We start from the raw sequence: 23128 nt of genomic DNA, 5'->3' as shown, positions 1-23128 counted from the left end.
TGCATAACTGGTTGAAAGATTGTACTCAGAGAGTAGTTATCAGTGATTCACTGTCAGACTGGGAGGACATATCTAGTAGTAGGGTCCTGCAGGGGTCTGTCCTAGGTCTGGTTCAATATTTTCATTAGTGACTCCAGTAATGGAGAGGAGAGTATACAATTTGCAGATAACACCAAGCTTGGAAGGATAAAATTAGAATTCAGAATGACCTTGACAAATTAGAGCATTAGTCTGAATTCAACAAGAACACAGTACTATACACTTAGGAAGGAAAAATCAAGTGCCTAACTACAATATGGCAAATATCTAGCTAGGCAGTAATACCGCAGAAAAGGATTTGTGGTTTATAGTGGATCAGAAATGGAATATAGAATCATAGAATCATGGGTTGGGAGGGACAGCAAGGATCATCTAGTCTAACCGCCTGCCAAGGTGCAGGATTTGTTGTCTCTAAACTACCCGAGACAGATGGCTCTTCGGCCTCCTTTTGAAAACCTCCAGTGAAGGAGCTTCCACAACCTCCCTAGGCAGTCTGTTCCATTGGTTCAACAAGGTGATGAAGCTGCTAAAAAGGCTAAAGTAATTCTGGATTGTATTAACTGGAGTGTTGTACTCATCACTGGTGAGGCCTCACTTGCAGTACTATGTCCAGTTCTGGGCACCACACTTTAAGAAAGGTATGGACAATCTGGAGAGAGTATGGAGGAGAGCAACAAAAATAATAGAAGGTTTAGAAAACCTGACTTCTCAGGAAAGGTTAAAAGAATTGGGCACATTTAGTCTTGAGAAAAGAAGATTGAGGGCGGAGATTGGATAACAGTTTTCAAATATATTAAGGGTTGTTATCAAGAGGATGGTAATCAATTATTCTCCATGTCCACTGAAAGTAGGATAAAAAGTAATCAGCTTAATCTGCAGCAAGGGACATTTACATTAGATATTAGGAAAAGCTTTCTAAATATAAGTACAGTGTTAAGTGCTGGAATAGGCTTCCAGGGAAGGTTGTGGAATCCCATTCACTGAAAGTTTTTTAAGAGCAGGTTACACAAACACCCGTCAGGGATGGCCTAGGTATCCTTGGTCCTACCTCAGTGCGGGGGACTGGGCTAGTTGTCTTTTCAAAGTACCTTACAGCCCCACATTTCTATGATCCTATGGTCTTCTGGGAAGAGGGAGAGAAGGAATCCACAATATATATAAGGATCACACTTGTTTAAGGATTCCTTTTGAGATGTAACTTTAGCTTCACTCATCAAGCTGTGGCTAATATACATATATTTAGACTTGTGAAGACTGAAAATACAGATACATAAAGTATATTTCTAACTTTCCTTGTTTTTGACACAACCTTTCCACCATCTTACTAGTGACTGTGATTCAATAATAGCCCCAGGGTAACATTGTCTGAAGATGGTAAGTTGGACTGTCACTGCAGTCTTGCCTGCAGCAGACTCCTGGCAAGCCATTAGTCTAACATGATGTTCAGACAATGATACATTTAAAAACATCCTTGAAATTTCTACATACGCACCATTGGAAGAGCTGAGCAAACTACTTCAGCTGCAAGCCTCCCAAGAATATTACTGGAGATGTTTAAATTCACATTGAAAGCAATTAATATTATAGACTCTCCAGTCATCTAGGCTCTGTCTAATGGTTAAATAATAAAACTTTAAGGAGAATATGTCTTTATACACAGTATAGTTTACAAGTATAAGACAGAGAAATTTATGTCAGATATATTTATATAATATATATGTCTGTCTATGCACTATATATGTGGTGATGATATCAGTACAATAAATGGAAGACCTAGATGAGACAGTGTATAGTCATGTGGTTCATTTCAAATATAATGCACCTTTGACTGCCTCCCTTTCATTCTGCCCACAAATCGCACTCTAATGGAGTTATTTCTAACATTTCAGGCCACTGAACTGCTTCAGACATCCACCATTTGACTAAAAAACCCCAGCCTCTCCCACAGATATACTCCCTGCTCCTCCACCCTGACTTCAGATTCCCAATTACAAACACTCAGGACCCATAAAGGTAATTGTGTGTGTGTGTGTGTGTGTGTGCGTGCATGTACACAATTAATTGTTTTCTTGAACTCCATTTAAATTATTCAAGACCATAAGATTTATTAAAACAATTCAGAATGTAGGGAGTGGCTTATTAAATGTGCTCAGAACTGCTGCACATTTAAAAAACAAGCAGTTATGGGTACCACATGCTTCCCATGTCAGAGGACTCCCCAACTGTGGGCCCGATCCTGTAAACATTAATACTTGTGAGTAACTTCAATATCGATGGAACTATTCTTATGGATAAAGTTACCCATATGAGTAAGATCAGGCCTTATACGTTTGCAAGATCAGGCCTTATACTTTATTAAAATAAAAGAGCAGTTTTTAAAAGTGACTATTTGCTTAAGCAATAATTAAGTAAACTGCAACATTTGAGAGAGAACATAATGTCTAAATGTCACCACTTTGCCCTCAACACCCATCAATATTGAAGATTTTTTTAATATGTCAATATTGAGAATGAGTCAGAGTGCTGATACCTAGGGTGCATGTATATATCCCAAATTGTCACTCTTGTGTATTTGGGGCTGCTCTGGTTTACTGAACTACAGTGGTCACCTTAAAAACCATGCATATGATAACAGTGTTCAAATACACTAAGGGCTGTTAAAAAGAGGATGATGATCCATGTCCATTGAAGGCAGGACAAGAAGTAATCATCTTAATCTGCAGCAAGGGAGATTAAGGTTAGATATTAGAATAAATTTTCCAACTATAAGAATAGTTAAGTACTGGAATAGGTTACTAAGGGAGGTTGCAGTATAATATTTTGTCACTAACTTTATGAAGAATGCTGCAGCACACCTTTACTGAGTGCTGGAGACAGTCTACATTCTTTTTACAATAAAGTTGTTGTGGTTGCTAGCATCCATTTTGCCTTTGTCTCTGTGTCATTAACCTGACATGGTGTCAGAAGAAAAACAAAAGAAACTGCAGAATTTCATCAAAATGCCAAAGTTTCACGCCCCAGCGAGCTTCACTTCGACGGGCCATCAGAGTGGCCTGTTTGGAAAGAGTAGTTTCCATGTTTTTGCATCACAAGTAATCTCAGGGAGGTGCACATTACTTAGTCTATGCCATGGACAGGGAAGCTGATTATATCTTTAAGTCCTTTGCCTTTGGAGAGGAAAGCCACAAGAACAGTTACGCTGTGGTCCTGGCTACGTTTGATGAGCAATTTATACCTCAGCATAATGTGGTTTATAACTAAGCGTTTTTCTACCAGCAGGTCCAAAATCCTGGGGAATCTGTGGAACCTTTTATAAGAGACTTGCCTGACAGGGCAGAAAACTGTGATTTTGAAGACAAAAAGAAAGAGCATATTAGAGACAGAATACTGATTGGCATTTTCGACAGGGACTGCAGATAAACTGCAAATGAAGAGAGATTTAACCCTTCACACAGAAATAGAAATGGCAAGACAATCAGAGATCATTAAAAATCAAAACAGAGACGAGTGACTGCCAGAAAGAAACCTAGAAGTGACTTACAAACAGGGTCACAACAGGACATATAGCACAGCTGCAAAAAGCAACTGCAGTAATCCTCAAAGGCAATGTGGGGTAAGCCCCAAGTAAAACATAACACTTTTCAGATTAAATGCACAAGATGTGGGAAAGATCACAGTCCAAGGTTGCTCAGATAAAGGAGCCAAATGCCATAAATGCACAAAAATTGGACATTTTGCAGCTCTCTGCCTCACAAAAGCAGTATGGGAAGTGACCACCGAGAATCAAGAGCCATTTTTTCTGGGTTTAAGCACGTGTAATGACACATAGCCAGCGTGGAGGGTGAAACTGGATATTTGTGGAAAGACTGTTAATAGGAAGCTTCCAGCCCAGTGTGAGGTGCGTGACCATACCTGCTACAAAAAGCTACCTGGGCATATAAGCAAATTCAAATAAGTTTTTAGTTATATTCAGACAGGATGGCTCAAGTATCTCAAGAACACTATAGCCATGGCACAAGACTATTTTGTTATATGAGGACAATTAAGTGAGTCCAATGGACTAATGATTAAAGGTGATCACATTGCCATCTTTGAGAGGAGAAATTCTAAATCACATCCATGAAGGACATCAAAGACTAAGTAAATGCTGTGAATGAGCCAATCAGTCAGTGTAGTGGCCTGAAATCAGCAAGGATATGAAGAATGAAGTATTTTCATGCAAACATTGCAGTACTAACAGACCAACACAACGCAAAGCACCTCTAATAATACCTCTACCAGACAGACACCGGGGGAGGCTAGCAGAAGATTTATACGAATTCAGAGGACACCATTACCAAATTGTAGTGGATTACTTTTTTAGATATATTGAAACAATATATCTGAAAGATGCAACATGTAACAATGTTACCAAGAAATTAAAGAGCACATTCATCCATTGTGCTATTCCAGAACAACTACTGATGGGCAATGGGGACCACAATTCACCACAGCTAAAATTTAAGTCATTCCACACAAAATATGATTTTGAACACATCACTAGCAGCTCACATTACCCAAAAGCAAATGGAGAGGCTGAGAGGGCTGTTCAGACAGCCAAGAAAATATTGAACCAGGAAGATCCATTCCTTGCTCTTCTGATCAACACTGTTAATCATTACTAATGGGAAGGCAAGTCAGGATTACTGTTCCAACCCTGGAAAAGAATCCAGCCCCAAAGTGGCCAGACCTAAGAAGAGTAGCCAAATTGGATCAAAAGGCAAAAAGATCTTATGAACACTTCTATAGCCTATACCACTCAGATAATTGCCTGATCTGGAACCTGGTAATAATGTTTGTGTCAAAACTGGATGGAGGTAAAGGATGGACAACTCCTGCTGTAGTAAAGAAAACAGACTGCTATTGAGTCAGATGGTGGAGAGTTCAACAGGAACCATCAACATCTTCAGTTTTTTCCAGAGAATGAACAATCAACTGAACAAACTCTACAAACTGCAGATGAAGAACCAAGAGAAGATTCACCTACTCCAAACCTGTCTGAGAGAGCCCTTGCTGTAGCTCACGAAAGTATATGCTCAAATACATTTGTTCGTCTCTAAGGTGCCACAAGTACTCCTTTTATTTTTGCAGATACAGACTAACACGGCTGCTACTCTGAAACTTGCAAATAAAAAGACAGCCTATTCACTAAGTTATCTGTTCTGTCCACAGAGTTGAAAAAACAGTGTGATTTAGGGATAATTAACAGATGGACATGTGTTGAGATGTAAAGTTAGTTTGAAAAAAACAATTGTATAGTTTTAAAAATTGTTAAGATGCAGAAAAGAAAAGAAGTGATGGAAAGTTTCAGTTGCATTATGTTTAGTCACTAGGTGGTCGTATGTGAAGAATAGTGCAGCACATCTTTATCGAGAGCTAGAGACAGTACACATTCTTTTTACAATAAAGCTGTTGTTGCTAGCATCCATCATGCCTCTGTTTCTGTGTGACTAACCTGACACCTATTGTTGGAGGTTTTTAAAAACAGGCTGTACAAACACCTGTCAGGGATGGGCTAAGTTTACTTGGTCCTGCCTCAGCACAGAGGGTTATACTAAATGACCTCTCAAGGCCCCTTCCAGCCCTACATTTCTATGATTCCCTACTGTCCCTTTAGAAGTGTCAGTTATCCTATACACACATATGTATGTGTATATATCCTCATACTAGGATCATGTTCCATCCTTTTGTTGTAACTGCTTTTTATAACTTGATTGCACTTTCAGCTCTGGTCCCTCTTCTCTCAGTGGCGGAAGGTGTGACCTTGCACGTACGGTGCATGCAAGGTCACGCTGTGTGGATGATGCTATTTTGAGCCCTGCCGCCTCTTTCTTTACAAATTATGCGCTGGCGCTTGAGACTGATCTAGAGCCACCAGTTTCATGATGGAGAATCTGAACCCCCACACTCCCCTGCTTCTGTGAGGACTGGCTGCCAGATGAGCTTGGCAGGCCTCTCCGGCATCCAGAGCTGGAGGATGGACAAGGCTGGAGACCATGAGATCCACTCCATTCAAAGGAGAGAACTATTGACTTCCCACCGTGGACAACAGCCCTTCTCATCAAGTTTCTATAGCACTAAGTAGGTAAGGCCTGTTGGAAAACTTGGGAGCAGTTCTGTTTTTCATATACACACACACAAAATCATATAAGAGGTTACTCACCCTGTATAGTAACTACAGTTCGAGATGTGTGTCCTTCTGGATGCTCCATTTCAGGTGCACATGTGCCTCTCAAGCCCTTGATGGGAGATTTTTCTGCTAGCAGTACCCGTTTGGCCCATGCATGCAGCTTGTGCCTCCTCATGCCTGACACTGAGGCTATATAGGAATGCACAGGTGAACCACCCTCAGTTCCTTCTCCACTTGAATATCTCCACAGAGAACTGTCCAAAACAGAGGGGAAGGAAGGGTGAGTGGTGGAGCACCCTTAGGGGGACACATCTCGATGAAATGCAGTTACTGAATGAGGTAAGTAACCTCTTCTTCTTTGAGTCATGTCCTTGTGGGTGCTCCACTTTAAGCGACTTCTAAGCAGTTTCCCCAGATGGAGAAGGGATCTTCGGAACTGAGTCCAGAACTAAGGACAGAACTGCAGTACCTAGTGCTGAATAGGATTTGATGGCATGGATAAAATCATAGTGCTTTGCAAATGTATGCACTGACGCCCACACAGCGGCCTACATATCTCAGACACAGGTACATTCTTAAGCAATACTGTGGATGTTGCATGTGACTTGATAGAATGTGCTACCTATCACCTTTTCAGGAGGATGAACCCCTGCGGTCTTATAACAAGTGACAATACATCCAGATATCCATCTCAATAGTCTCTGAGCAGAAATCATGGATCCTTTGGATCTATCTATGAAGGAGATGAACAGCCTGGATGACCCTCAAAATTGCTTGGTCCTATCCAAGAAGAAGGCCAGTGCCCTTCTAATATCCAGGGAACGAAAACAAGACTCCTGAAGAGAGAGCTTCAGGAGAAACACTGGTATATGAATAGATGGGTTAAGGTGGAACTCCAAGAGAAACTTAGGTAAAAATTTAGGATGTGGGTGTAAAGAAACCATCCAACGAAGTGGGCATTCACCCACAAAAGCTTATGCTCCAATATGTCTGTTAGTCTATAAGGTGCAACAGGACTCTTTGCCGCTTTTACTTATCCTTAAAGACTACCTTAAAGGGGGAAATCTGCCATCAAGGCACCAATCTTCCCAACTCTACGCAATGACATGATGGCTACTATAAAGGTCGTCTTCATAGATAAAGGGAGTAAAGAACAGGTTGCCATAGGTCCAAATGGAAGTTAATAAGGGTAATTGAGCACTTGGTTGAGGTCCCAAGTCAGAGTGGGGTCTCTAGGCTAGAGGTAGAGATTTCCTAAACCCTTAATAAATCTAGATAATACAGGATGAGCAAATATGGAAAACTCCTCTATAGTCAGATGAAAGGCTGATATTGCAGCCAAATGAACCTTAACTGAGCTAATTGATAACCCTGATATCGTCAGATCCAGGAGATAATCCAGGATGACTGAAAGAGGCACAGATCCAGGTGGGAAGTAGCAATGACAGCACCAATGGGAGATTCTCTTTCATTTCTGCAGATAAGCAGTACGGGTTGACTTCTTCCTACCATTCAGTAACACCTGTTGCACTTCGTCAGAGCAGGAGGATTCTAGCCCCTTGAATTATTAAGGGACCATGCCTGCAGGCAGAGAACCCCTAGCCTGGGGTGAAACATGAGTCCCACATCCTGTGAGAGGAGACAAGGAGTGATCGGTATCTTGAGCTGTGGATGGATGCATAGATGAGATAGGTAAGGGTTCCAGGCTTGTCTCGGCTGGGTTGGTACTATAAGGATTACCCTGCTCTTGTCCCATCTAATTTTGTTCACCACACTGAGAGCTTGTCTTCACTACCACACTAAGTCAGCGCCACTGCCACTGATGCAGCAGCGTCGGCATAAGTGGTGATGTGCACAGCACAATGTTGGCGGCAGAACTTCTCCTGCTGACGTAGCTCTTTGAGCGTAGTTTAATTACGTCAACGGGAGAGTTCTCCCATCGTCATAGAATGACTACACAACAGATCTTACAGCAACGGAGCTGCATCGGTACAGCTGTGCCGCTGTAAGTTCTTTAGTGTAGACATAGAAATAGTTGTAGTTAGTAAGGTTAACAACTAACTACACTAATTAATATTACCATAAGAAGAATATGAAATAGCTGAGACATGTTCAAGGTGGGCACGTTACAGCTCAGGCCGAGCAATAGAGAAGGAACACGCATCTCTATACGGCCTTTGTCTGCCACAAGGAGGCACAGGGCACGTGCCTGGTCCAAATGGGCACTGCTAGCAGAAAAATCTCTGATCCAGGGCTTGAGAGGCGCATGCGCACCAGAAGTGAAGCTCCCACAGGGACACTACTCAAAGAAGAAGAAGAAAAATATCTGTTGGTCATTGATTTCCTCTACAGTGGATGCCAATTAATAGCAACCCCAATATTAACAACATTCAGTTAATAGCAACATTTTGCCAGGAACTGATCCCATCCCATTGACTTTAATGTTAATGGGATAGAGATGTTGGCAACAGGCGTGCTGCTTATTAACAACTATGCCAGGGCAGGGCGCAGCCCAGAGAGTGCAAGGAGAGGTTCCGTGCAGCACCAGTGCCTTCAGTCCCTGTGGAAAGCCTTAGCAGCCCCTCTCTTTACTCCTGGCTGGCCTGCTGCTGCCCCTCCCAGCCCACAGCACCAGGACTCCAGAAGACAAGGGGGCTGCGGCACAGAGAGCTGCGGGCTCATGTGGCTTCACTGTACCTCTCCCTGTGCTCTCAAAGCTATACCCTGCCCTGGCCTCAAGGGCCCAGGCTATACACATTCCAGTGCTTCCTTTCCTGGCTGCAGTCCCGCAAAACTGCCTGTCACTGATTGGCAACCTTCAGTTAATAGCAACTTCTTGTGGGGAACTGAGAGGTTATTAATAAGTGTCATCCACTGCAATTATAAATGATAATGTCCTAGTGGTTGTAAGGGTTATCAGTTGTCTGCTATTTTATGAACCCAGCCACAAGCGCACAGGACCCTGGGCCCACTTGACCATAAGTAGGGGTCACCAAGCCCCTGAAATGGAGGAATAAGGGACTTTGCCACCCTTGCAGATCTGGTGTGCTGCAGGGGGGTGCTACACATAGAACAGTAAACATCCAAGTAAATAATAAAATAAATAATTAAAATTAAATAATGGGTGGAGATTAATAAAAGCTGACAGGGGCATTTACCACAAAACTCCCACTGAAATTAGTGGGAACTTTGTCATTAAATCCCCGGTCGGCTTTGAAAATCTTAATCATAATAATTAATACATTCTCCATCCAAAAGGCTACACTGCATGGTTCTCTACATCTCTGAACCGCTGCCTCCTCCCCACTAACACAGAAATCCTAACATACGAACATGACTCAATGACAAACGTCATCCTTACCTTGCCTTCCATTATAGTCACCACATCGGGCAAACCACCTATCACTTTACCACGATCTAGGAATTAAAAAATAATAATCATACTACAACAAATCATCACAAAGTCTGAAAGAATTTATTACTCACTAAATATGTTCATCTTTATAAATCCTGATGTAGTATTAGCAATAAGTTGGTGACTTCAGAACAAAAGGAAATTCTTGGGCAGTTTCAAGCATTTAGAAGCAGTATCTTAAAAATAGGAATTTTTATTAAATGAAATATGAAAATAAATAATACAATCCCTACAGTATTCCTGATATTATTTATTTTGATATTAAATATTTTATGCTTCCCTCAAATTTTTAATGTACAATGTGCCACAGATTTTTGTACCAAACATACAATTGCCTTGAAGAAGTTGTTAGAGAGGGTATGGAACAATATAAGCTTTTGGAACACAACAAAGCAAGAGCGATTTAGGCTTTTAGCATCCAGGTGGTAGCTATCATTATGTTTCAGAGTCAACATCGCAGTGTGATGAAGAAAGTTCACAACTCTTAAATGTATTGTTTCAGGCTCTCTAAGACAGCATAGCAGTGATTCACCCACCCAGTTCTCATTTGGCAGGTTTTCTTTGCAACTAAAGAAAATTAGACGCACAACTTTTGAAAAATGACAGCAAATTCTGTGGCTGAATTCTGCAGCAATGTGCTGATTCTGCTGTCATGGAACTATGGAAAACATGGGAACTTGGAATTAGGTTTGCCTTTAAATAAAAAAAAAATCACAAGATTAGAAGCAGATTGTCTCTTAAAATATGTAAAATATACTTACTCTTCTCAGCAAAAGCCACTGCCCTATAGTTGGAAACGGTGGGAAAGAACAGAAATAAATTAATATTTTACTGTATAATTAAGGCAATAACTACAGGATCTAAATAAAAAATGTATGGCTTACTTGAGTCGTTGGAATTCTGCATATGCATCATCAAAAGCTGTAATGAAATATTTCAGTGCATTATATAAAATGTAATGTAGTTCTTATCTACAAGTAAACATAAATGTTGTCACTCAGTCCTATGTTAATATTCTTTTAAAACCTCTCATAAAATTACAACATATCAAATGAAAACCGAACATATGGGGTCAAAATCAGCCCCGGTGGAAATGGTCTCAACTCTAAGGTATCCAGAAAAGTTGGGTCCACTTACAGCATAGCTGAATTTGGCTGATAGCTTTCCATTTTTATAGTGATTCTTCCACTTAATCCAGTTTATGAAAATACATCATGTCTTATAACTACAATATATTCAGTATTCTACCTTGTCCAGATAGATCAAGCATGCGCTTATGGGATTCTTTGCCATCAAAAATTTCAAAGGTGTATTTCCCTTTGTCCTTTTCAGTGGGCTCAGATATCTGCAGCCAGGCAACCTCTTCACTACCTCCAATCCTCATCTTTTCACTAGAAGAAACCTTAGACTCCCTTGAAAAATGAACAAAAATAGGTTTGAAAATCCTTTGATGTACATTCTGCATAAAATATTTGGCTATTAAATTTATAAAGGATAACATAATGCACTTAAAATTACAAATAAACTACAACTACTGAGAACAATTTCACAGTGGATTCTTTTTTTCTTCCCAAAATATGGATATGAAACATTTCTGAACCATTAAAGTTAAAATATCAATTCTGGGGAGCAATGGGAGCTGCGGAGTCGGCACTCGGGGTAGAGGCAGCTCGCAGAGCCCCTGCATCCCCCACCCCCACAATCCTGCCTTAGCCCCTCTGCGCTGCTGGACATTTAATGGCCTAAAATCTCTGAAATTGGCTTCAGTAGCCTCCAGGAGATAGAGCCCGACTCTGGGAAACTCCTGGTGAAACTGGGAGGGTTGACAATCCTAATCCAGGCCATTTTGATTTTCCCATGGATCTATGAGAAGAAATATCTGTTGGGTTCCATCTATCTTCTTCTCCTTTTATGACCAGATGGCTCCCACCTACAGGTATCCATAATTCATACATCCTGTGGTGTCTTTGTGCCTTTGGCCCCTCAGGTTGAGACATCTTTTTTCCTCACTTATTTGTAAAGTTCCATGGCTTTTGGTGATCCCTGTTTGTGGACCAAGAAGCAAAGGTGAAGTGCAAATTTATAAAGTAAAGTCTGGATAGGGTGCTTAGGGAATCCAGCCTATGCTTTGGTACACGACTATCAGAGATGGGATGGGACTCTGGGGGATCAAAGATAATACTCTGTCATTATTATTAGAATACATCATTCTATTTATTTCTATTTATTTGTTTCTAGAGGTGCCTGGAGCTCAGATGAGTGTATGTTCAGAGGGGTTTTTGGATGTTCAGAGTCTTGTGTATCATCAAGAGCAATCACTGGTGGCCTTGAGCATGTGCGAGTCTATTTTTTCTTTGCTATAGTTAAGGTTGCAATATGACTTTCATCTTAACCTCCTCAGAAAAAATCCTCTTTTGGGGGGCTGAATCTCTCCATGCTATCATCCCAAAGCTGAAGGGCTTGGAGGAAAGTACAAAGACTTTTTTTTCAGCTGTTAGTTGTCAGTGCATTTTTTTAAAAGTAGATATTTTCCACTCAAAAATAACAAAGAAAAGTACAAAAATTTTGTGCAAACAAAGTATTTCAAAAAGAGCTGAACTTCATATATGGCTTGCAAAAAATTCAGTTATACTCTCCTATTGCAACCAGATAGTTATACTGCCAATGAACAGGGAAAGGCAGAGAAATATACACTAGGAAACTACACTACATATCAGAGGCTATGTTGTGCCATTCCTTTTAAGAAAACTTCCCAATTACAATAAATCAATAAGGAGTTCTTAAAAAATATTGATGTAATTATATTGCTCCAGACTGTTTCCTAAACTTTCTCTTGTCTCCCATTAGCCAAACTTAATTTAACATAGTCTATCCTTCCTTCCTTCTCCTCAATCATATTTGCCCTGGATTAATTTTTAAATTGATAAAGTCAGGATTATCCTCTCTTTGACTGAATAAATAATTTGTCCAAACAGGATTGATTTGGCCTCATACCTGCAAAGAGCTACCTTGATGAGAAAAGGAATTTTTTCAGCACTCTTACCTTTTCGGAAGAGAACTAGCTTTAGCTCACTAGACCAGATAGATATCTGCCAAGAAACTATGTTATGCTCCCCACTGAGCAATGAGCGGATGATTGCATGCTGGCTTTAGGATTTGTATGCAGTGTGGTGGATGATTCAGTGCTGACTGGGAATTTGCATGCTATGCTATGTGCTGGGCTGATGAAAAACAAAGATTGTTTACCCTCCTTCTAAGAATGGGTAGCTGGAATTTAATTTAAAATAGAAAGTCAGTATTTTTTCAGTCTTTGATTTAACTCTAAATAATTCTGGTTTATAATAATTCTGTTCAGAGCAGGATTGCAATTTCCTTTCTGGCTTAGCTATAGCTACTTTTTTATTTTAAAAGACAAAATTGTGCGCAAAGCATATTATGCAATTGGGCACATTTCTAATATGTGTAGATATATATATAAGTCTGTTGATGCCTCCACTTTGCCAGTGTTCTGTTTTCTGGACTTCTACCCATATGCACTGGATAAGGGTTTGGCGTAAACTGCCTTAAATCTTAAGTACCTGTAGCATGAGCCAAGGTGAATAGGCAAATAGTTTTTCTGCTTTTTAAGTCATATGAACAACACATTTGTTCAAAGGGTGAAACTTATTTGTTACTAAGCTCACCTTATGAACAGTCTTCATAGATGCTCTCCTTGTGCTCCTTGAACCCGATTCAGTACTGTTACTCCCATTGTGTGGCTGTGTTTCTTAATGGAAATCAATGGCTTTACATGAGCATAAAACTGGGGTAATGTGTTGCTGACTAAGGCCCTTTCTGTCCAATTCAAACTACTTAATTTCCTACACTCTCTTTGGTGAATATCAAGGAATTACTGCATTTAAGAACGCTGTCCTGCAAACCCTCCTTTTCTGTGGATGGAACAATTGACCGGAACTTTGGAGACCTTCTGTTCCTGGCTCTGCAACAGACATCCTTTGTGACCTTGGGCAAGCCACTTGATATCTCTGTACCTTCGTTCCCCCTCTGTAAAATGGGAATGATAACACTTCCTTCTCTTACAGGAGCATTGGGATGATCAATGGTATGGGAGGTGCTATCTGAATGTCATAAAAAGGATAATAAATAAAAATAAACCCTGCAGACTTAGCATCTATTTAAATCTCCCACTGAATTCAGGGTCTGGCCAGCCACTCTCACTTACCTCTGATACCAATTAGCTTTCATTTCATCTGCATAGTACTTCAGGAAACATTGAAGTCTTATTCCTTCTGGAGTGCAGTGGACCTTCAGTGGAGAAGCAGATTTACCTGCATAAAATAAAACATATTCCGATTAAAGAACACAGTGTATTGTAGTGCAAAAAGAAAATCAGGCTTTCATAATACTTGCCCTCTCGACACATGGGTTCACCTACAAAAACTACAATTATAATTAGGAAATAGTTATTATCTTGGGGTCAAGGTCCTCAACTGGTGTAGACTGGCATAGTTTGTTGATTTCAATGGAGCTATGCTAATTTACACCTGCCCAGGGTCTGGTCCAGTATCATTCTTCTGTTGCTGTTTATTAAGTTTATTACCAATATGATTATTTTAAAAGTAATAAACTATTTGTATAAAGATCATTAAATAATATTGATCTGATACTGATTTCACACCTATTTTACATAGATGCAGCTCTGTTGGAACCTTGGAGTAACTCCAGAGTTGCATCAGTGTTAGTAGGATCAGAATCAGACCCTCTCTATATTGTATAAATGGTCATTTGTTTACCTGAGGCTAATGTGAAGAAAACTATAAATTATAGTCCTAAGACATTTATAGTAATTAAACAATACAAACTAGGTGGAATAATGCTTTGTTCCCCTTTAATAATGTCAATTAGCAAAATCATATCCCTATTTAGAAACTTAATGTGCCCATAATAGGATGTGCATTGTGACTCCCAGAGATTTCCCGCTTGCCCCAGGCTCTCATAATTTTAATATCAAAATATTACATGAAAGTCAGAGACAGCATTTACTTACCAATGACTCTGCTCATTGCCAGGATTATATCATCAAACACTGAGGAGAAGAAAAAAGGAAACATACCAACAAACTGTAAATTTTTTTCAGAACATAGCCTTGCTATGTTTAAAGTGATATGGAAAATCACCATATTAGGGGGAAAAAAGAAATTGTAGTAGTTATGTAGAAACATTTATGTTGGCAATAAATCATTCTATATTACTCACATATTTTAACTAACTCTGACACCATTTTACTGAGCAATGTGTGGGAATACACATTAAACTGGAACAGTCCACCACTATCTCAATCATTTTTCATGACATATAAACCCCTCTTTTGCTGCCTGTGATCTAAGCTGGTATTTTGGACCAGATTTTTGGACCAAAACTTTTTCACTAGGAGGGTGGTGAAACACTGGAATGCGTTACCTAGGGAGGTGGTGGAATCTCCTTCTTTAGAAGTTTTTAAGGTCAGGCTTGACAAAGCCCTGGCTGGGATGATTTAGTTGGGGATTGGTCCTGCTTTGAGCAGGGGGTTGGACTAGATGACCTCCTGAGGTCCCTTCCAACCCTGATAGTCTATGATTCTGCCTCCCTTATTAATGCATATTTCCCTCCAAGAATAGTTGAGGAAATCTACTTGAGGAAGAATGCTTGGCTCAGTCCAAGATTGAAGAAATTTGGTCCAGAGCCTATATGGTTTCTGAGTCCTCTAAAAAACAGCAAAAGCTTTGAAATTAGATAGAGCACAAGAGTTTCCTGTGTTATCCATTTGCAAGGGAAGATGCCTTGCCATCTTTTGAAGAATTGTTAGTCATGCATTACTTCACTATAAAAAATTGAGCTTTACCTTTTCCTGATATATCAAGAGTAGTCACATCCTGACCTCTGTCATCTGACACTGTTGCCTTATATTCACCTTGATTCTTTTTAGACAACTAGAAATAAAACATGGCACATTTACTGTATAACTGAAATTAGAGCTGGAGATATAAGCAACTACTAGACCATTTTCTATATCAAGGATCTTATTTTGAATTGTTTCAACAATGACTACCAATGAGAAGAAACTCTAGATTAGGCCTGGTAATTAAGCTCTTTTTATTGTATTCACATGTGCTAAATCACTAATCCTATACTATAACACAAAGTTAGCTCAATTATCTATCGAAAGGTTGCTTCTCTCTGATGTTCCATATAAACCAATACATATGGCCTGATTCTGATCAGTGTAAACCAAGAGTAGTTTAGTGAGATCCAAAAGTCAATTAAGTCTAAAAAAGATACTAATAATGGGTAACTTCAATTATTGATGTATAAACTAGTCAAATGGGACACATCATTGGGATGAAGTTTAGAGACATAACTTCTCTTCAGACAAAATTATTGCTTTTAGGAACATTTCATTCTAGAGCACGTAAGAGGCCTCAATATTCCTTATTTAGTCCCATTAGCACCCCACATTTGGTTAAAAAAGTAATTGTTGTTGAATAACTGTATAACTGTAGTTGAATAATAGCTAAGCAATAGTGACCACAGTATAAATAAATTCAATATCCCCAGAGAAGTTACATAAAATCTAGTATAGTGACACTATGATTTAGAAAGGGGGATTTTTTTTTTAAATGAGGAAGTTGGTCAAAGTCAAAAGTGGGGAAATCTAAATATTTGGACTTAGCATGGAGGTTACATAATAGAATCATAACTCCTAAACAAAAACAGAAGCAGGAAAACAGGAGGAAAATCGAAGTGTATCTAAATGTCAAGGCACAAGAAGTTATTCAAGCCAAACAGATATCCTTCAGGAAGTATTAACCCAGCACAACTGAAGCCAAGAGAAAGCACATAAACTATTGCAGATAAATTGTAAGTTGGAAATTAGAAAAGCTAATGGGGACTTTGAAGGGCAAATAACCAAAGATAAAATAAAGTGACAGGGAACGCTTTACAATCAAAGCAGGAAACGTGCAAGGGATCACTGGGTCTTCTGGACTACTAGGGAGCAGTGGGGGCAATTAAGGAGGATGAGGCCATTACAGAGAAGCGAACATAGTCTTTTTACATGAGTCTTCACTGTAATGGATGCTGGGGAGATTCCTACCTCAGACCTATTCATTTCAGGCAGTAAAAATGAGACACTGTCAGAGATGAGAGGTTTGACCAAATTGATAAATTAAGGAGCAACAAGTCATCAGGACCACATCATATTCATACACGAGTCCTGAAGGAACTGGTTGAGCAGATAATAAAAATGGGCAATCTCTTATTAGCGCTAGCTCTTATGCCAGCGAACTAGAGAGTAGCAAATGTACCTTCATTCAAAATGGTCCATAGAAATACTATAGTGACACTTGTCTTAGGACTCAACCTGGTAAAATGCTATGCAGAAATTGTCACTGCTAACTGGTAGATTATATCATACCCTTGGAATAGCTAGCTGGCACACTCCTTTCTGTAAATCAGGCAACTCTTTAACCTCAAGCCCAGAACCATCCTTGTACCATTTGAAAAATGTCTCCTTCTTAGTGTTTGCCACCTGCACAACAGAAAAAGCATATATTATTATATGTTGACAGAAGACATCTCCATTTAACTGTATTTGCAATACAAGAGGATACATTTTTCTATTATCTATTGTGTAGATCAGATAAGCAGAGTATGGAACCATTACAATCAAATTGCATTGGGCCAAATCTTTGTCCTAACACATCTGTAGCATACAGATTCTATGGCCTGAGTTCCACGGCCTGTCCTGACTCTGGTTACAGAGCACTACAGAATCCCAATGGGCATGCCAGAGCTGCACCCATTCCATATCAGCACTAACTTCTACTCTCTGCCTAGGAGGCAGAGTCTGGTACAATTCTTTCAGGCCTATGTACATTATGTGGCAGAGTCCAATCCCCACCAAGGCCCACTTACATTGCTTTGGCAGGGGTCTTAAAGGCAGCAGGAGCAGTGCCAAAATAATTCCCCCAGGCTGGGTTGACACAGGGGCAACATGTGCAGCCATACATCAACCTGCTAGGGTCATACTGGGGGAGTAGCCAGGGATGAGAAGGGGCAGTTATGGGTGGAAGGGGAGGTGGCTGGATCATTTTGTGCTCTGGTTGTTCTGGCTACAAAATTATCCATTGGCAGCTGGGAGGAAGGCTCAGGAGGTTAGAGTGACCTTGAAGCAGCAGTAGCCTTTCAGCAGTAACAATGGAGAAAGAGATCACAGCTGCGGTTTCAGCGTTGCTTTATGTTTGAAATATAGCTGTGTATCAGGTGACACTTAGAATACTGCTGGATGGGCGAGTTTAAAGTGTGATTTCAAAGAAGCAGTTAAAAGGAGAGTGACTAGAAGCAGAAGTTCAGCACTCTTTAGAGGTGCTGCCAATGTAATTTTGATGTTGTTTTATGTCATTTAGCAGGTCTCTCAATAAAAGATTTGTCACTCAGAGTTTTGCAAGCTGCACTGTTTCATGTTGGTTGCATTCACATACTAAATAAAGACACACCAGTGTCATAAAATTAAAGGTAGGTCTAATAAGAGGATGCTGGGTTTCAGCAGATGCACTCTTACCTAACACGATTAAGCATTCAACCTGGGCACATTTTGGAGAGCTACACTAAGACAGCAAGGAACCCTGAGTTCAGAGCTTAGAAGATAAAATGAAAGAGAAACTGATTTTTCAAATCTATGGTTATAAAATAATCTGGTAATAATATGGTAATAAAAAATCTATGGTTATAAAAGCAAGCTTGTGACTTCTCTTTATTGTGTATTTGTACATTTCTTTCCTGTGCCCCTGAACAAACAGGACCTACAATTGCAAGCCTAGTTCTTAAAGTTGGTTTTGATTTTTTGTACTAATTGCACAAGTTGTGGGCAATGATTATTGCAATGAATTTCTTGCAAAGTCAGTGGGGCAATGCCAGCTTACCCCAGCTGAGCATTTGGCCCACTGTTTGGAAGTCTTCTTGGCGGCCTGCAAGAGTGGTTTATTTGCTAGTGTCTAATTCATGATCTCAGTGAGTGAATGGGATAAAAACGATGTGTGAAATGTAGTAAATTTTTCTTGCATTTTCTTTATTCTTTTGTTAATCACTGGAAGATGTGAGTGTTGGTTGTTGCTGAGCTACTAATGAGAGAAAGTTATTTACCTTATAGTAACTGGAGGTTCTTTGAGATATGTGGTCCCTATCTGTATTCCACTGTGGGTATGCATGCGCTCCATACACCCAGAGCCAGAGAATCATTGGTCTGAATATGCACTCTTGCACACCTTGTGCTTCTGATCAAGGAGATAAAGGATAGGGCAGACTGACTACCTCTTCAGTTCCTTCTCTACCATGAACCAAAATACAACCCGAAGCAGAAGGGAAGGAGGGCAGGAGTGAAATATATATGGGAACCACACATCTCGAAGAACTTTTAATTGCTATAAAGTAAGTACTTTCTCTTCTTCTTTGAGTGCTGGTCCCAATGTGTATTCCACTGTGGGTGAATGACAAGCAGCACTCAAGTAGGAGGAGGGTGTGAGGATGAAGGTGGCACAGCCGAATGAAGGACCACCATTCCAAAAGATGCATCAGCAGAGTCCTGTACCCTGGCACAATGTATCACAAACGTGTGGATAAAACTCCGTGTAACTGCTTTGCAGCTATCCAGTAGAGGCACTTTTTGAATTGATGCCATTGATGTGCACTCTTGTGGAATGAGCCCTTATCCCAAGAGAAGGGGGGAAATCAGTCAGCTGACAGCAAAGCAAAATACAGCCCAAGATCCAGTTTGAGAGAATATAGTCTAACCCCAAACTCTTTCTGCTGTGGTGACAGATAGTCTAGGAGACTTTCTGATTATTTTTGTTCTCTGCAGGTAAAAGGCCATGGCTGACTGAACATCAAGGGAACGGAGCCTCCTTTCTTCTGAATATGCATGATGTTCTGGAATTTACTGGTGCAGGTGAAATGCAAACTACTTTGGGGGTGAATTTAATGAAACTTTGTCCCTATGGAATATAGTAAATCTGCCATCAGGACTCCAAGCTCACCAATCCTCCTGGCTGAGGTGATCGCTACCAGGAATGCAACTTGAATGGAAAGGAGAGACATGGAGCCAGAACCTAATGGTTCAAAGGGAGGCTTAGCAAGGACCTGGCTTTTTTTTATTGGCAGAAGGTTTTGACTAGGCCTTTCCGGAATCTGCAATTCAGTGGCTGTGCAAAGATCAAGATACCCTGTGAAGGTGGATGGTATGCATTGATTGCTGCCAAGTGGACTCATAAGGAGTTGATAGACAAACCTTAAGGAAAGTATATAGGCAAAAATAAGAGGCATATAGGCAGCTTCTGGGTGTATATTTGTTGCACCCAGATAGAAAAATGTCTCCAGTTGGCTAGGTAACATTTTCTAGTGGAATCCTTTCTACTATTAGAAAAGATGTTCAGTACAGTTTCACAGCATGATCATTCTGAGGATAATGCCCATCCAAAAACCAAGCCCTGAAATGAAGCAGATGGTGGTTGGGATGCTTGAATTTGCTGTTTCACTGCATCAGGAGACAGGAAAATATCAAAAATATGATCGGTGCCCAAGATAACATGCATGGGAGGCTCAGAAACCAAAATTGTCTGGGCCAGTTGGGGGCAAGGAGAATGACTCATGTTCTGTCCTGCTGAATTATTTGTAAGACCCAACATAGGAGTGGTAGTGGAAGGAAGGTATCGTTCAAGTGATCTGACCATGAAAGAAGTAGAGCATCACCTCTGGAGCAGTATATGCCACACTTCCTGTTCATTTTGGGAGGCAAACAGGTCTCTGGTGGGGGTCCCCCACTAAGTAAAAATATTATTCATCACAGAGTCGTGTAGCTCCAACTTGTGGTCAACAGCAAAATGTTTGCTGAGAGAGTACACTAGGTTCCCTGAGAGGCAGACTGCCAATAGGGTGATCCGATTGTGTGATGTCTGACATTATGAGGGCCTGGTGACCTTAAATGAATGGGTGAAAGGCTTCTCAAGCCTTTTGAACTGCTTGCAATTCCAGAATATTGATGTACATCTTGGACTTTTGAGATGTCCAGGTGCTCTGTGCTGTACATTGTTCATGTGGGCTCCCCAACCCAACAGGGAGGCATCTGTAATGATCATCCTATGTGGTGAGGAGGCAAGGAAGGAAACGCCCACACATACCCAGTGGGGATTTTTCCACCACAGCAGGGATATTAGTTTGGTGGGAACAGTAACTATGGTGCTCCTGGACTGCAGATTTGGTAAGTACACTGTTTGAGGCCAGGCTTGCAGGCAACCAAGGTGGAACTTGGCAAAAAGCATGACCTAAGTGCATGAAGCCATATGATCCAGGAGAGAAAGAGAGACAAATCTTGACAAGTACTAAAGAGTTTCTTATGACCTGGTCTATGAGATTGTTCATTGCCTGAAACCTGTCCATAGGCAGGTAAGCCCTTGCTGTGATTGTATTTAAGGACATCCCAATAAAGTCTAAAGTCTGTGTGAGGGTGAGGATGGACTTTTTGGAGTTTGCATTGACCCCTAAAGAGAAGAGAAGTTGCAGCATTGGCAACGTCAACTCACAGGCTCTTCGCATGTCCTGGCAACAAGAAGCCAGACGTTGAGACAGGAGAAAAACGTGAAACCATGGCATCTGATATAGACTGCTACTACAGAGAACACCTTGGTAAAGACCCTGGGGGAAGCAAAAGGGAGTACTCTGTAATGAAAGTGGTTGGTGCACACCATGAATCTGAGAAACCGCCCAAGAGCGGGGTGGATGTCCATGTGAATGTAGGCGCCGTTCATATCAAGAGCTGAAAACCATGTCTATCTCCAGGGATGGAAATATAGATGCCAATATGACCATCTGAAACTTTAGTCTGAGAATACAACTGTTGAGATGGCAAGGATCAAGAACGGGTCTCCAACTGCTCTTCTTTTGGATACTAGGAAGTACATTGAGTGAAAACCCCACATTTGGTACTTGAAAGGAACCCACTCTATTGCTCCTTGCTGCAAGAGGGATTCTACTTCTTGTTTAAGAATCTTCTCATGAGAGCAGCCCCCAAAAGGGGGTGGGAAAGGAGATATTGGAGGTGGTACAGATGTAAACTCTATTGTATAGCCAGAATGCATGACATTCAGAACCTATTTATCCATTGTTATTTCACTCCAGGTGTTGAAAAATAGTGCTAGACAAACCCAAACAAGTGCATGGGGATCAGCAGGTGTTGAACTTAGTGGTTTGCAGCTGTTGATCTCCCATCAAAAAATAACACTTAGCTGAGGGTTGGGATTGGGATGAAGAATCTGCTGTGGAAGATGTGGGGCTTTTGAACCCTGTGTCTCTTTTGGGGTGGCTCATAAGGTCTCTGGTGGTAGAATTGAGTCATTGGTCTAGGCTTGTATGATTGCCTATGAATTTTTCTGTTGGGGGCAGGAGTATATATATCCAGGTAGTGAAAGGTGTCTCTGGAATTCTTCAGGGTGTGCAAAGAAACATCTCTCTTCTGGCTAAACAGATGAGTCTCATCAAGGGGCAGGTCTTCAGTTGGTGTTCTGAACCTCTCTGGAAACACTGAAGCATGAAACCTTGATTCCCTGCACTACATTATAAAGGCAGAAGCCATCACCCTTGGAGATGTATCAGCTCTAGCTATCACTGATGGAAAAGTAGCCCTGGCAACCATCTTGCCTTCTTCTATGAGAGCCTAGAAATTAACTCCGTCCTTCTGGTATTACCCTATTGTAAGGGTTTAAAGTGAGTGTAGTGTACTCGATGGCACCTGCTTCGCCCAGTATATATAAAGGACATAGCTCAGAGCGTGACTTGGGTGGGAGAAGGTGTGACTGGATCATGGCACACTTCAGCTATCTCTGGCTAGAGGAATGGTCCTTAGGGTGCTGTGCTAGCCAATATATGTTAGAGACAGGCATGTGGCTGCTCTAATTTGTACCAGAGGACAGTTCAGCTCCAGGATTGGGAGAAGCAGAATGGCGGTTTAGAGCCACTTTTGCCTCCCCACACAGTTATGCTGGGCAGGAGCTGAAGCTAAAGTCCTATGTGTGTTCACAGATAATTTGTGAACAGAAAAAAAAACTACTAAATGTGTAAGATAAATTACTCATAATGAATTATTCAATCAACTCTAATTAGAAACCCAAAACCTATTAAAAATGAGTAGTTAAAACTAATACAAAAGTGTCTGCACTGCTCAAAAAGCAGTGAACATCCTGAGTTTGATGCTTCCCAAATTAAATCCTTTTAATTATTCATTACTCTCATTATGAGTTCTTATAAAAAGTAAAGCAACTAGAATAGTCAAGCCTCCTAGAACAGCATGTAAGGACAATTAATGACAGTAAGAGCTTTCTCAGAACTCCGTATACATTACTTTGAAATTAAGATGTTACTTTTTCAAAACCATTGACTAAAAATATGAGAAGTCCTGTTTTGTCATCTAAATTCATACA

The 23128-nt window shown here is 40.6% G+C and overlaps 1 protein-coding gene across 9 annotated transcripts in view; it reads right to left on the bottom strand.

The window, feature by feature from the left end:
* The window catches only part of MYOM2 (myomesin 2), a 141337-nt gene that overhangs the window by 32723 nt on the left and 85486 nt on the right, over window positions 1–23128 (bottom strand). For all 9 annotated transcript variants that reach the window (XM_074947781.1, XM_074947782.1, XM_074947783.1 and 6 more), the window contains 8 exons: window positions 17077–17190; window positions 15505–15592; window positions 14671–14709; window positions 13846–13951; window positions 10872–11035; window positions 10508–10544; window positions 10385–10407; window positions 9570–9625 (listed from right to left, as the gene is read on the bottom strand). In XM_074947781.1, coding sequence (XP_074803882.1) covers window positions 9570–9625; window positions 10385–10407; window positions 10508–10544; window positions 10872–11035; window positions 13846–13951; window positions 14671–14709; window positions 15505–15592; window positions 17077–17190 — 627 coding nt within the window. The remainder of the gene's footprint in view (window positions 1–9569; window positions 9626–10384; window positions 10408–10507; window positions 10545–10871; window positions 11036–13845; window positions 13952–14670; window positions 14710–15504; window positions 15593–17076; window positions 17191–23128) is intronic.

The sequence above is a fragment of the Natator depressus genome, chromosome 3 (assembly GCF_965152275.1).
Source record: "Natator depressus isolate rNatDep1 chromosome 3, rNatDep2.hap1, whole genome shotgun sequence".
In the NCBI taxonomy this organism is placed as follows: domain Eukaryota; kingdom Metazoa; phylum Chordata; order Testudines; family Cheloniidae; genus Natator; species Natator depressus.
The sequence above is the reverse complement of the archived record's forward strand: the minus strand, read 5'-3'. Positions and strand labels throughout refer to the sequence as shown.